Genomic DNA, 14,052 nt, shown 5'->3' on the forward strand with positions numbered 1-14,052 from the left:
TTAGTTCAGTTGGTTTTATTTGCAGCAAACAGACTTCAAAACAACTCCCCCCACCCAGGAAATAAAATAAAACTGCAGTTTTAAATTTCAGGTTGCTTATTTTAAAATCAGTTGGACTTTCAATAACATAATTTGAATAATAATATTTGAAGCCTTCTCATAATTAAGGTAGCTGCTTTTAATCATTCCCTTAGTGATATTCAAAGCATTGAATATGTATTTGTTGCTATTTAATACAATATTTTATGTTATAATATTTGTTTTAATATATTGATTCAGGCTATATATCCTTTCATTGAGGCTTGATACGATTTACATTGAAATCTCTCTCTCTCTCTCTCCCCACCTCTCTCTCAAGAGAGAGTAAGAGAGTTGCAATATAAAATAAAGTATAATAATACAAAATGGTCATATACTCAGTGTGATTTGGATAGAATAGCTATTATTTTCAAATTAATCTCCTTCTCATTTCCTTTTCTCTTTATTCTGAACCTTTTAAAAGAAATATAATAACATTTCCCCATGTCTTTGTAAGATTAATGTATGTATCCATAGTATTTTCCATGCCTCATCTGTCTGGTCACTAAACTGTCAATAAACTCATGCCAGAAACCGATATCAGTCAGATTTACCCAGGCTTTAGATGTTTTAGTACTTTTTTATTGATAAATTTATGCTTTTGAATTTTTGACTTTTTATATTCTGCTTTTATATTAATATTTTATTAGCCATCTTGAGTGTTCCCAGAGTAGAGATACTCTGATAAACTGTTACCAATGCACTAATCTTATGTCGTATGAAAGAATGTTGATATATTCAGGTTGTGATATTTTGAGGCAGTGGATTCTTTTCCTTTAGGTTCAACATTTATAATACAAATAAAATATGATCATATTGAAGAAACGATTACAGAATAAAGTATTTCTTAAAGGAAAACACTATGAAATAACTATAATATTGTTTAGTGTTTAGGGCTTTTTCAACAATAGGAATGCTTTAAGACTTTAGTCTTTAATCTTAAAGTGTCCTTTAAGATTGGATTAGTATTATAATGATAAGGTCTAGCATTTGAATATGATTTGAGTATTTTGAGTATATTTTAATTCATAAAATTAGAAGTCCAGGAGATTAGTGTCAGGAGATAATTGCTCATTGTAAATGGTTTGATACGAGATTTAGGCATGTTCACTCATGTTGAATATAATCTCATTTTATATGGAAAAGGAGTTAGAATTGTTTTACAAGGAAAACACAAAACAACACACCTCCCTACAAAATTTATGGGACACAACTAAGGCGTATGTAAGAGGCCTTACAATAGCATATAATGCAAGACGGAGAAAAGAGAGAGAAAAAGAATATAATAAAATTCATTTTGTGTTCTGATTCTAAAGGAATGTATGAAAATATTCTGTAGGTATACATGAACTATATTTCATATTTGTTTTAGCCACTTTTTATCCATTTAGAATGATTTTGGTGACACCATAATATTTGAAAACATTGCCCCAAGCAAACAGTGCCAACTCATTCTTTTATATTAATTTAGCATGGTACAAGCAATTCCTTTTATTTCTTTTCATCTCGGTTATATCTGAACTTATTGAAAGAACAAGTGATTTTCACTATTTGAAAAAAATCCTGATTCCCACTTATGTTGTCCTACAGATTTCTAACAGAAATTTCAAATTCCATTTCCTAATGCATTGCAATGAAGTTCCAAATGTCTAGTCTGAAGTTTTTCTGCCTATCTGGAATACGTTTCATACTTCCGAGAGTCTAAATACCCAAAAATACCACTAACATGTTAGTGGTGCAAATAATAATATTATGTTTGTATAGGTGTAGAGATCATGAATAATCCCTGCTTTTTGTCATCATGATGTAAAATCAATCAGTTGAAACTTTCATTTTGTCAGAATTTGTATAAATAACCATGCTTCTTCTAAACTAGGAGTGTCAAACTCACGTCATCACAGTGGTGTTATATGACGTATCGGTACTTTCCCCCCCCCCCTTCGCTAAACCAGGCATGGGTGTGGCCAGCACATTACACATCTGGCCCATGGGTCAGGAGTTTGACAGCCCTGTTCTACACCAAATTCCAAAGTGTTTTATTTCTTTTTAGAAAATTGTAATTCTCAATTGTAAAGATAAAACATGAAGTAAATAATATACATTTGTTTTGTATTTTGACAAATTTGTTATTTTTCTTAGTAGTTGAGTCTCAGAAGCATGTAGTCAGAAAATGGTTTAATGAACAACAAACTCCAATCAAATTTTTGATTTTATAGTTATAGTTCCATAAACCTTTCCTACTTAAACCAGAAGATTAAACTCTGAAATAATATGTATCTTCTTCTTCTGGAGAAAATAAGAGCACAATTGTCTGAATACTTTATGAGTTATTGGATGCTTCCATTAAAATAGTTGAAAATACAAGAATTGTTCAACACTAGCAATTCATGGAAAGGCATCTTTTTTTGAGCCTATTAATGGAATTCTATATAGAATAATGAGAAGGTGCATGCTGACCCAAACACTTGCCTTGGCGACAATGCTCATGCAGTATTTACACCTGCAATGACTCCACTTCAGCAGATAAGACAAACAAAGAGTTGTTTTGTCATTACCCATACACTTCAAAAATGCAGCATTTTACCACTCCAGTGCAGAGGCATCCACCTACATAATTGACAACTGTCTTCTCTTGCCTAGACACATAGGGATTCTTGTGTCTCCTTTAAATACATTGCAGCGCATTGCTGAAATGCCAGTAAGTAGCCTCAAGGTAGATGAAATTTTGATATGAGTATTTGTATCACATCAGAGTTCTCTGTCAGAGCTTGCCAAGATTCCTCTTTCTAAATATTTGAACATGCAAGCCTTAAATGTGACTGAATATCTTAGGACTGTTTCCATCTCTCATGAGGTGTATGTGTGTGTTTTTAATTTAAATTATCTCTTTGAGGTTTGTAGGAGAAAAGAAAATATTTATCTTTTAGCTTATTGGTATCAGCAGGCAAGCTAGTCAGCCTCAGAAGGATGGAAGGTTTATTGGTTAGGAGGCACAGGCACCCAGTTTGTGATAAAGAATTCTTTGCAGGGTTTTTCCTCAGTAAAATAAATTGCTTAGAGCATATTGCTCTGAATTTAATCCTTTCATCTTGGTCGATCAGTTTTAAATGGCTGCCTAGTACGAACTAGTTACTTTTTCCCTCTCAGTTTTTTTTTTTTTTTAATATAGAAAGATGTATGTTTTGTAACAACTAGAAAGGTAGAAAGTGAAAAGTATAGCTAATTGGAAAGCAGAATTCAGAAATTTAGAGCTCATAATAGAATCTTTTAACCTTATCTCTTGAGTTTATTTGTATTACCCCATTTGTAAACCTGGGTTCATTATATATATTTGAATAAAGGTATCAAAAATGGCATGAGCATAAAGAATGTCAGTTTTATTTCTGTCTTTAAAAATGCTTTGCTATATCCTTCACATTGTGGTCATGGCCCTGTTTTATATCTTTATATGTGAGTGAGGGTTGCTTTTTTTGGTGGGGGGTTTCACTGATTCAGATGAGTTTTACTTTTTATGAAAAATAGGCTAGCATTTATTATAAACAGACTGAAATTAAATTGCATTTCTAGGTACAGATCCATAGTACATAACATGCAGGAATTGATAGGTTTGGTCTCCTAATAGGAATTACAGCCCAGAACCTTATTTCTATTATTTATTTTATTTATTTGATCTTATAGGTTGCCCAACTCCAATGGACATTTCAAGGACATTTGCTGGTTGTATCAAATAATTTGCACAAATGCACAAATAATTTAACAGGATGATTCATTTGCAACCAATGTATCCAAGTATATGAGTTATACAAGCTTACTATGTCATGCAAATTTTTGTTGGTTAGATGTTTTAATAAAATGATATTGGGGGATCGGGATATTAGGTTAATAGCATATAAGGTGCTATATGGCTCTATCACCTGCCTATCAGATTCTTTTGGATTTGGAAGAAATAACCACATTTCTATGAGTACCTAAGGCCTTATTCCAAGGCAGTATAAAAAAATAATGTAATAATATAATGCAGGACAGCAACCAAAATATATTCAAGAATACAATGAAACAAAGGAAGAAAGGCTTTTATGACACTTCTACCACTCAGAAAATCTCAGAGATTACAGTAGTGGCCAAAATTGTGGAAGCCTTTTGGGAAAAGTGTATTTTCTAAAACTAGCTAATAACACCACTTTTTTTGTAGTAGTAGTACCATAAAATTATATGTCAATGGAAAGATAATTTAATCAAAGAATGTAATGCAATAACTTTTATGAGGGATTTGCTATTAGAATAGCAGTTACAGTATAAAGAAGAAAAGTGAAACGTAGAAAAAATGAGATATACAAAAATTATCATGTCAGTTAATACTTAGTTGGGTAACCTTTAGCATGAATTACGGCCTTACAACCCATGGAGTGAACCAAGTCTTTTAGTTCTGTAGCTGTTATAATGTGAAACCAAGATTGAATGATTTCTTCTAGTAACTGGGTTTTATTGCTGGGTCGCTTCTGGCTAACAAGTTTCTTTAGTCGGCTCCATAGATTTTCAATTGGGTGAAGGTCTGGGCTATTCCCAGTCCATTCCAGCAGTGGAATATGATTATCTTGAAACTCCAAAAAAGGTGGTGTTATTAGCCATCAAACCTTAAAAATACACTTTTCCCAAAAGGTTTCCACAATTTTGGCCCTACTGTATAATGGACAGATTCCTTCAAAGCAGGAAATATATTCTCCTTTCTAGGTCTGCATTGAAGTTCCATCTCATGGGACAGTTTCTGAACAACTTAAATAGGCTTTGAACCATCATTACTCACAACTGTTCTCAATAAACTCATCTCACTGCATTTTACCAAGAAAAGGAGGCTGACTTTATCTTATCTTGGAATGTATTGCCTACCTTTGCCAGATTGTCAGAGATTGCCTTGACAAGTCCCTGCAATATTATTCTTGGCAAGTTTTTTTTCAAAAGTGATTTGCCATTGCCTCCTTCCTACGGCTAAGAGAGAGAGTAACTGACCCGAGGTCACTAAGATGGCTTTGTTCCTAAGGCGAGACTAGTACTCCTGGTCTTCCATTTCTAGCCTGATACCTTAACCATTATGCCAAACTGGTTTTCTATTATATTAGTACAATATCTATGAAGTAGCTTCTGGAAAGTGTTTAAAATTACAAGTGCTGGGGAAAAAAATCATTTGGTTAGTTTGGGAATTTAAATTAATTGGAACTCAGAAATTAAACTTTCTGAGAAAATATGGTTTATATACAATTTCTAGGTTTAATCCAAAGTACTTGCATTAATTTATAAAGCTCTTTCCACTGCAGTAATTACCAATTACCATTTGGATGGTAATTATAAAAAAATATCAATGGCTAAAAAGTTCAGTTTTTCGTTATTCTGGAGAGTTCGAAATCACAGAATATATATATTTCTTTGTTGCTCCTTTTATAAAAACATTCAAAACTAAATTTATCCTATCTTTGATCAGCAGATAACATGATTGCTCAGATTCAACATATAGCAAGCCCAAAATGCTACTTACAGATTCACTGCATTTGTTATGCTACTAGTTTGTGTGCTGTAGCATGTAAAATCTGCCAGATTGATCACATGAGGTCTTGTTTTTTTTTTTTTAATTTGATTTATATGCCGCCCTTCTCCGGAGACTCAGGGCGGCTTACAATGCGCTAAGCAATAGCCTTCATCCTTTTGTATATTTATACAAAGTCATCTTATTGCCCCCACAACTGGGTCCTCAATTTACCTACCTTAGAAAGGATGGAAGGCTGAGTCAACCTTGAGCCTGACGAGATTCGAACCTGCAGTAATTGCAGGCAGCTGGTCTTAATAACAGGGTGGTTTAGACCACTGTACTACCAAGGCTATTTAGGTGTATTCTATGTAATTTTAGGTTTTAACATATTTTATGTACAATTAAATATCATATTTACAACCTAGACTTAGATTATCTTTTTAAACTTTATGTGTCCTAGTCACCTTACAGATGTTTTTCAACTTTGGAAATGGATTTTTATTTACTGGTTTCCAAAACTGGACTGTTTTAGAAGATTATAGACTACTTAAGGATATATTTCTTGTACTAGTCTGAGAATACTGAGACCAGAATAAAAACTGCCTGACTAAAAACTGAATTTATAAAGCTGCATATGATTTTCAGGTCCATATAGATGCAGGACCTTATTTTTTTGTTTATGGACATTTGCTGAAATTGGTAAATGATACATATCTAGTCCTCGGGATGTAGGCAGGTCATAATTAGGGATTTTTTTGTCAGTAGCTTCTCTATATATTATCCCCCAAAATATTAATTTAGTATCTATTTTGCTATAATCTTAATGCTGAATACAGTTCAGTAATATTTATGTTTACATATTAAAATCTCTGCATTCTATTGGACTTGATCTATGATAGGATTTAGGGTTATATACTGATTCTCTTCTGTTTTTACTAGCTTTTGATTGGTTTCAACATTACAATTAATGTTTATCTGACACCTATTTCCTATCATTTTTCTCTGTTTATGATTCTGATTTTTATTAATCTGCTTAAAATTTGTTTTTTTAAAAAAATCGATTCTTGTATTTTTTATAAAGTTTCAATTAAGTAACCTTGGTTCTTGTACTTTAGTATTCCTCCAGAGCTGTATTTTTGTTTCTGTTATTCGCTAAAGCAACTGGCTTTGTTGCTCTTTCTAGAACAAAATAAATTATTGAGCCAAGGTGCCAAGATAACAGAAAAAAAGAAACAGCAAAGCTAGATGTGAACAGAGAGCCAGCATATCTGAGCAGTTCTGTATAAATACTACATCAACAAAAGTGTAAATCTCCAGATATCTATAACATTAAATTTAAGTACCTTACCCATATTTCTCCTGCTGAACAGAAATTATTTTGTATCATGTAGTTGATACAGATCTTTGCCACAGAAATATTTAACTGTTGATTAATTTATATATTTCCTTTTACATACTTAATATCTAACCAGTTATCCAACTACAGTATTCTCTGAACTACATTCTAAACCACATGACCAGTTGTGTGCATATAGTAGCTATAAATAATGGAACATAATTACCTGCTAATATTCAAAATTAAATCTGTGGAAATCCTTCCTTCCATTTGTACCTGCAGAAATGTATCTTCTGTCGACAAAGAATTAAGAAAATATCTGGTGCTTGCATCCAGTGCTCCTATGGACGTTGTCCAGCTTCATTCCATGTCACATGTGCTCATGCTGCCGGGGTGTTGATGGAACCAGATGACTGGCCTTACGTTGTCTACATCACATGTTTCAGGCACAAAATAAACCAAAATGTGGTAAGGTTTTAAATACCATTGTTTTCTATATTGTTTTTAATTTAGACATGTTGTTGCTGACATTATATATCCTGTTACAACCCATTCTAATCTATTATATTAGACTAGGAAAATCCCAAGACTACATAGGTGAGGTCAAGAGAAAAAGAATGAATATTGTTTGATGAAATGCTTAAAAGTTCATTTAAGGTGCTGATTACATCACAGCTTTGTTGGAACTACTTACTCCTTGTTTAAAACAACTTAAACTCTCAGATATGGGATATGCTGGAGGTGCTCAGCATATTTAGCTGATTTGGTCAAAATGATAACAGCATCATCATGCCACAAACTTTACTCCTTTGAAATGGGTGGGTAACATTGGATGCATCTGAAGCACAGTTTGCAGCACAATGCCACACTGTTGCTCTTATTTATTTATTTATTTATTTTATTTTGATTTTGATTTATATGCCGCCCTTCTCTGGAGACTCAGGGCGGCTTACAATGCATTAAGCAATAGCCTTCATACTTGTCACTCTGATTACCCCTTTGCTTCTCACAAAATGTCTCTGGCTTAGAGGAGCTCATAAGAGACCCTTATGTAAAAAAATAATTTAATGGCTATGCAGTAGTCAGGTGAGCATTTAGTTCTATAGTTGGGGATTATAAACAAAAGAGGATTTCTAGAAACACAAATACCACATGGTATTCAGAGCAAACCACAAACTGAAACTTTGCTGAATATTGCATAGGCTCAGCTCTCCTCCTTCATCCAGCATTATGAACTGGACCATCCTCTGTGAAAATGCTTCACAGAGTACAGTGATGGAAGAGAGGGGGCTGAGGAGCTAGATCCAGGGACAAACCTTTTCAAACCTTTACTTCTTCTGTGTATATCTTTTTGAAGTAATGCTCGCTATTCCAAGTTTATACAATCTGGCATCATTTGGTCTGAACTATCAGTATCCATAAAATATTTTAAAACTGTACAAATCTTAGTTAAATCTGTGCATGTGAATATGTAAAAAGCGAATCTCTATAAGTAACTTAGATAAAGCACGTTTTTTATAAGTTTAAGTCTTGATATGACTTAGATGAGGCAATCTGAGAACTCCTAAGTGTTCTTTAGGATCCAGGGAAACAAACTTAGGAGAGAGATGGTATTTGAACTAATTATATTGTTTTAATCTTTTAAAGAAAACAAAACCCTTTGAGAAAGCTGTCTCAGTTGGGCAAACTGTCATAGCAAAACACAGAAACACACGCTATTACAGCTCCAGAGTAATAGAAGTTACATCACAGGTTTTCTACGAAGTTATGTTTGATGATGGCTCCTTTAGTCGGGATACCTTCCCTGAAGATATTGTAGTAAGTATTTATTTTAGAAATGTTATCTTTTATTTTTTTTAAAGTTAAATCAGAAAAATTGAACTATTTTTTGTGACCTTTCAACAGAGATAATTAACTTAATATTCTGTTCATGTTTGTTATTTCTTGCAGCAGAAAATTATCACTTTCTCAGGGGCTTCCTAACCTTGTTTGTGCTAATTAGTATCTACCATTTCTCCAAATGAATAACAACTAATCTTCCAAAGTCTTTTAATTAAATAAGAAATATGTTTTTAATAAAAGATATTAGGATGGGAATTCTACTTGTTGTAGTGTCTCAGAGAGGTAATATAACAAAATTCCTTGATGAATTAACAAAAAAACCTTTAATGTTAAAATATGTAACAGGCAGCATGATTCATGTGAACCGAGTAAGATATTGGGTCTACACATTTGATTATTGAATTTGTAAACTGTATTATCTAATGTTGCTTAGTTGGAATAAACAAAATGGCATTGTTTTTTGTGTGTTTATATATATATATATATGCATATTCTTTCTAGCCAGGTTTTACCTACGTAAACTAAGTTGTTCTACAGCCCTGGTTCTGTGAAATCTCATTCACAAGTTTCTGGGCCTTTTTTCTGCTGACAAACTGCAACTCTGTGTTGCTCTCTGGGAGACTCAGATAGCTATTTCTGCCTTTTAAGGCGTCATCAGTGAGCCACACCCACTTCTCAGATATTCTCCCTGTAAAGGTACAATGTGTCTTTTTCTTTTTCGTAGGCTTTTATGTGCATATTCTTTCTAGCCAGGTTTTTTTTATATATATATATATATGTGGTGGTGGGAATGTGACTGGGTGGGCGTGGCCAACTTTTTTTTTTTTAAACTTTTCAAAGCATTTTTTCTGCAAATGCAAAAAAATGCTTTGAAAAGGCTCTGCCAATCAGGCAACACAGCTGGGATGTCGGAGCCTTTTCAAAGCATTTTTTTAATCACCTCTTCCACTGAAGAGGTTGCAGAAAAAAATGCTTTAAAAGTCTCTCTGATGATCCCAGCTGTGTTGCCTGATCGGCAGAGCCTTTTCAAAGCATTTTTTAAACCACCTCTTCCCCGCAAGAGGTTGCAGAAAAAAAATGCTTTGAAAAGCCTCTGACGATCCCAGCTGAGCCGCGCAATCATCAGAGGCTTTTTAAAAAACTTTTAAAAGCATTTTTTTGGCGGAAGAAGTTGTACAAAAAATGCTTTTAAAAGTAAAAAAAAAGCCTCTGATGATCGTGTGGCTCAGCTGGGCATGGTGGTGGTGGTGGTGGGTGCAGGGATTTTTGCTACCGGTTCTCCAAACCACCCACCGCCATCACTACTAGATCAGGCGATCCGGTCCGAACCGGGAGCATTTCACCCCTGATATATATGTATATTTTGCTACCTTGTACATCCCAAAATCAGCATTCTGATTTCATGGCTGGTCTCTTGCACCTTCATAACCTTGAACGTGCTAAATCTTCACTTGATGCTGGTCCTCCTGTCAGAACTCTTTAAATTCCATTACATCAGTCAGACATTACCAAACGATGACAGCAGTATATTTATTATGCAGGTTTTCTTTATTTTTGTCCTTTGGCAAACACACTCTCCCTTTCTCTCTCCACTCTTAATATTTTCTTTTGGATATTTAAAAATATGAAAAGGGCCAAAATAATGGTTTTCAAGCCATTACACTCTACACTAGTCTAAGTGATGGGAGCGATGTGGCGCTCCCATGTGACCCCCCTCCTGCGCGAGCTGCACTGGCTCCCAGTGGTCTTCCGGATGCGCTTCAAGGTTTTGGTTACCACCTTTAGAGCACTCCATGGCTCAGGACCAGGGTACTTACGAGACCGCCTTCTGCCACCAGTAGCCTCTCACCGACCAGTTCGCTCCCATAGAGAGGGGCTCCTCAGGGTGCGGTCAGCCAAACAATGTTGACTGGCGGCCCCCAAGGGGAGAGCCTTCTCTGTGGGGGCACCTGCCATCTGGAACGAGCTCCCCCCGGAGATACAGAGGATCCAAGACTTACGCACCTTCCACCGTGCCCTAAAAACGTTTTCATTCCAACAGGCTGGTCTGGCCTAACTCTCCCTTTTAAATTGAATTTTAAATGTTTTACATAAATTGGATGTTTTTAAATTTGTTTTTTGAGCCCAAATTATTTAATCTATTTTTAATAGCTTTTAACTTTTGTATGTTATTTGTATTTTTATCTTGGCTGTTCACCGCCCTGAGTCCTCTGGGAGTAGGGCAGTATACAAATATGATAAAATAAATAAATAAAATAAAATAAAATAAAGAGAGCTATTGAATGCTAGAATTGAAAACAGTTCATTCAAAAAAAATTTTTTATTGTTTGTTCAGTTGACTTATTATTGTATTTTGAGTCAGGAATCATCATCTGAAATGTTATGCATGGTTATAGTCCATTGTGATGGATTGAATAAGCCATAGTTGTTAAGATACTGCTGTGATTTTTGAAAAAATCCGTTTGCCTATGAAATTTTCACCAGCTATGAGGAAAATAGTGAAGAATTCTTAAGCTGCACTGCAAATCTTTTTTTAATCATTTTTGCTATTTTTGACTGTATGGCATTTTATTGCTTTTATAAAGATATCTTTTGGAGAAATATCAATTTTTGTTAGAGGTTTTTGTACATGGGTTTATATAAGAAACTCCATGAGCTGAATTGCAAAAAAGTAGAATATCATTGGAAAATTTATAAAAGAATATTTCAGTGCCAAATAAGCCCTTACATTTATTTATTATTTGATTGATATCCTGCCTTTTTTGTATAGGAACTCAAGGTAGTGTGCATAACATTCTCTCTTCCTGTATTTCTCCACAACTGTAATTCTGAGAGGTAGGTTGGCTAAGAGAACATGACTGGTCATTGAGTATCCATGGTTGAGGGTAGCCTAGAATAATGTCTCAACTAAGCAACTTTAAGATGTGTAAACTTCAACTCCCAGAATTCTCCCACCAGCATGGAAGTTGAAGTCCACATATCTTAAAGCTAGTGAGGTTGAGAAACACTGGATGAGAACTTGGGTCTTGTGCTCTTAGTCTAATATATTAATAATTGCACTACACTGGCCCTTGAATTTTGTAGAATTAGCAGCCCAGGAACATGAATGTGGTGATCAATTTTTAAACTAGAACTATGGTAAGAATTAGATGTATTGAAAATGAAGAATCACAAAATATATTCATTTTTTGAAGCAGAAAGATTGATGCATGATGAAGATGAATGTAAGCATTTATTTGGTCCCAGTGCACTAAACAGCGAACATAAAGGGATAAAGAAGGGTTAGCCATGTTTTTTTTAATTAATTGCAAACAAAATATACACTGGAAATATAGCACCTTAAGAATATGATTAGTGTAGAAAAACTAGAGTCCTGAAATTAACATATTGAAAAAGAGTGAGATTTGCTGTGGCTTTTGTTTCCAGTTTTTGGGTCAATATACTAAAGGGAGGAAGAAAGGTTCTGTTTGAGAGCAAGGCATATTGAGAAAAGGCATCACATTTCTTATATGGGTCTGTGTTATGACCTCTCTCTTCTCTACTGTTTTTCGGAAAGCAAACTTGCCCTTCAAACGTTATTAGTAAAGATTATCCTGTCTTCCCTGCTAAGTCCTTACTTATAAGTGGTCTGATGCCTTTTTGGAAGTATAACACTTAAAATGGGATATTTTCAAAGGAGTATCAGAAGGATTTAACTATTCCTATCCCAGTGGTAATAAACGAAGCCATGCAGAAATGCTACAAAAATATCATTAATGACCGAAGATGCTTTATTAAGGAACATCAATATATGACACATGCGGGAGTATACATCTTACCAGAAACTTCTCTTTTGTTTACATCTGCATCAAAGCTTGAATTGTGGGAGAGAATAAAAACTACTTACCATCCAAGTGGGATAGTGTGATTTGGAGCTAAGAAAAAATGTAATCAGGGCTAGATATGCCTCAGTGCTTCTCAGATAGTAAAAGAACAACATATAATTGTTTGAAAGAAACACCAAAGAACTTTTAGATTCCTTGGAGAAATCTTTGGGTGTTTTTCATTAGATAATATACCTGTAGCTTCAATAACGGAGAAGATTTTTTAAAAAACCCATTTTCCTAATCCATGCAATGTGCATATCAGGGAAGACTTATTTATCAAACTTTGTGCAAAAGCAATGTTGCTGTTACTGAAGAAGCTATTTCTCTAATCTGTTTCCCTGTTCGGCTAGCTCACAAAGATACCAAATGCTTTTTATGTGTTCAAGCCACTGCACAATTTCAGTTTAGTTCACAATTGCATTAATGTGAGACCAGCTACTATTTCCTGTTTGTATATATTTTGATGAGATTGCAAGGTTAAAGAAGAGGTTTAAGGATATTAAACTTTATATTCCTTGATTATAGGAACACAAGTGAGGCAGTATGTTTTCCCTAGAAGGCATTTGAAAGTGTATATTAATAGAGAGGCAACTATAGTTAGGAGGGCTGGTTGAAATAATTCAATATTAATAATTATTTTAGGCTTATAGTTACAATTTAATGCCTTTGTCTTCATATTAATAACAGGAGAAATATGTGGGATGAAAATTTTGGCTCAGACTATACCATTGAACCTAATAGGTAGCTGCTGTACTTTTCATGACCTGGAGAGTGCCAAACAGTGTGTAAACAGTGAGATGGTCTTGTTGATTAGATTGTAAATCTCAAATGAATATTCAGGAACTGATGGTTTTTTAAAAATCTAAAACAGATTTAAAATTAGCCAATAAAAGTTCTAATTTTAATTAAATGTGATCTTAAGAAACAATATCTGAGAACTTAAAACAGTAGTATCATTGTGGGTTATTTGATTACTGAATCCATAATCTGAAAATCCAATAACCCAGGTTCAAATGAAAAACCTCTTGTAGACAGGGTTCTTAATTATTTTACCAAATACATTATTAATAAATTGGTACTCATTTCTAAATATTTTATCATACTGATGTTGCCCTTAAAATAAATATGTTTTAATCAAACAAATTAAAAACAGTTTATTTTAAAATTAAATGCATTTAGGATTCTCTGTGAATTGAAACCCACCATAGCATCTCCATAATCATTTTAACTTTTCTGTCTATCAAGCTTGTTTATACTATGATATCTTAATACAATCTAGAATTCAACACACTGGTTAAGAACTAGTTTAGGCAGGGACACCATTACGTTCAGGCTAAATCACACAGGCTACTTCTGTTTATTGAGCCAATAGGCTAGTATTTGAGCTACCTGTCTCAGTTTGTAAGTCT

General features: G+C 34.0%; 1 protein-coding gene across 7 annotated transcripts in view; it reads left to right on the plus strand.

Moving 5' to 3' along the window:
• The window catches only part of KDM4C (lysine demethylase 4C), a 230,819-nt gene that overhangs the window by 199,202 nt on the left and 17,565 nt on the right, over window positions 1-14,052 (plus strand). For all 7 annotated transcript variants that reach the window (XM_087886203.1, XM_060690502.2, XM_087886199.1 and 4 more), the window contains 2 exons: window positions 7,218-7,403; window positions 8,583-8,753. In XM_087886203.1, the coding sequence (XP_087742329.1) occupies window positions 7,218-7,403; window positions 8,583-8,753 (357 nt within the window). The remainder of the gene's footprint in view (window positions 1-7,217; window positions 7,404-8,582; window positions 8,754-14,052) is intronic.

This window comes from Pantherophis guttatus, chromosome 2 (genome assembly GCF_059756535.1).
Source record: "Pantherophis guttatus breed Tessera chromosome 2, ASM5975653v1, whole genome shotgun sequence".
Taxonomy (NCBI): domain Eukaryota; kingdom Metazoa; phylum Chordata; class Lepidosauria; order Squamata; family Colubridae; genus Pantherophis; species Pantherophis guttatus.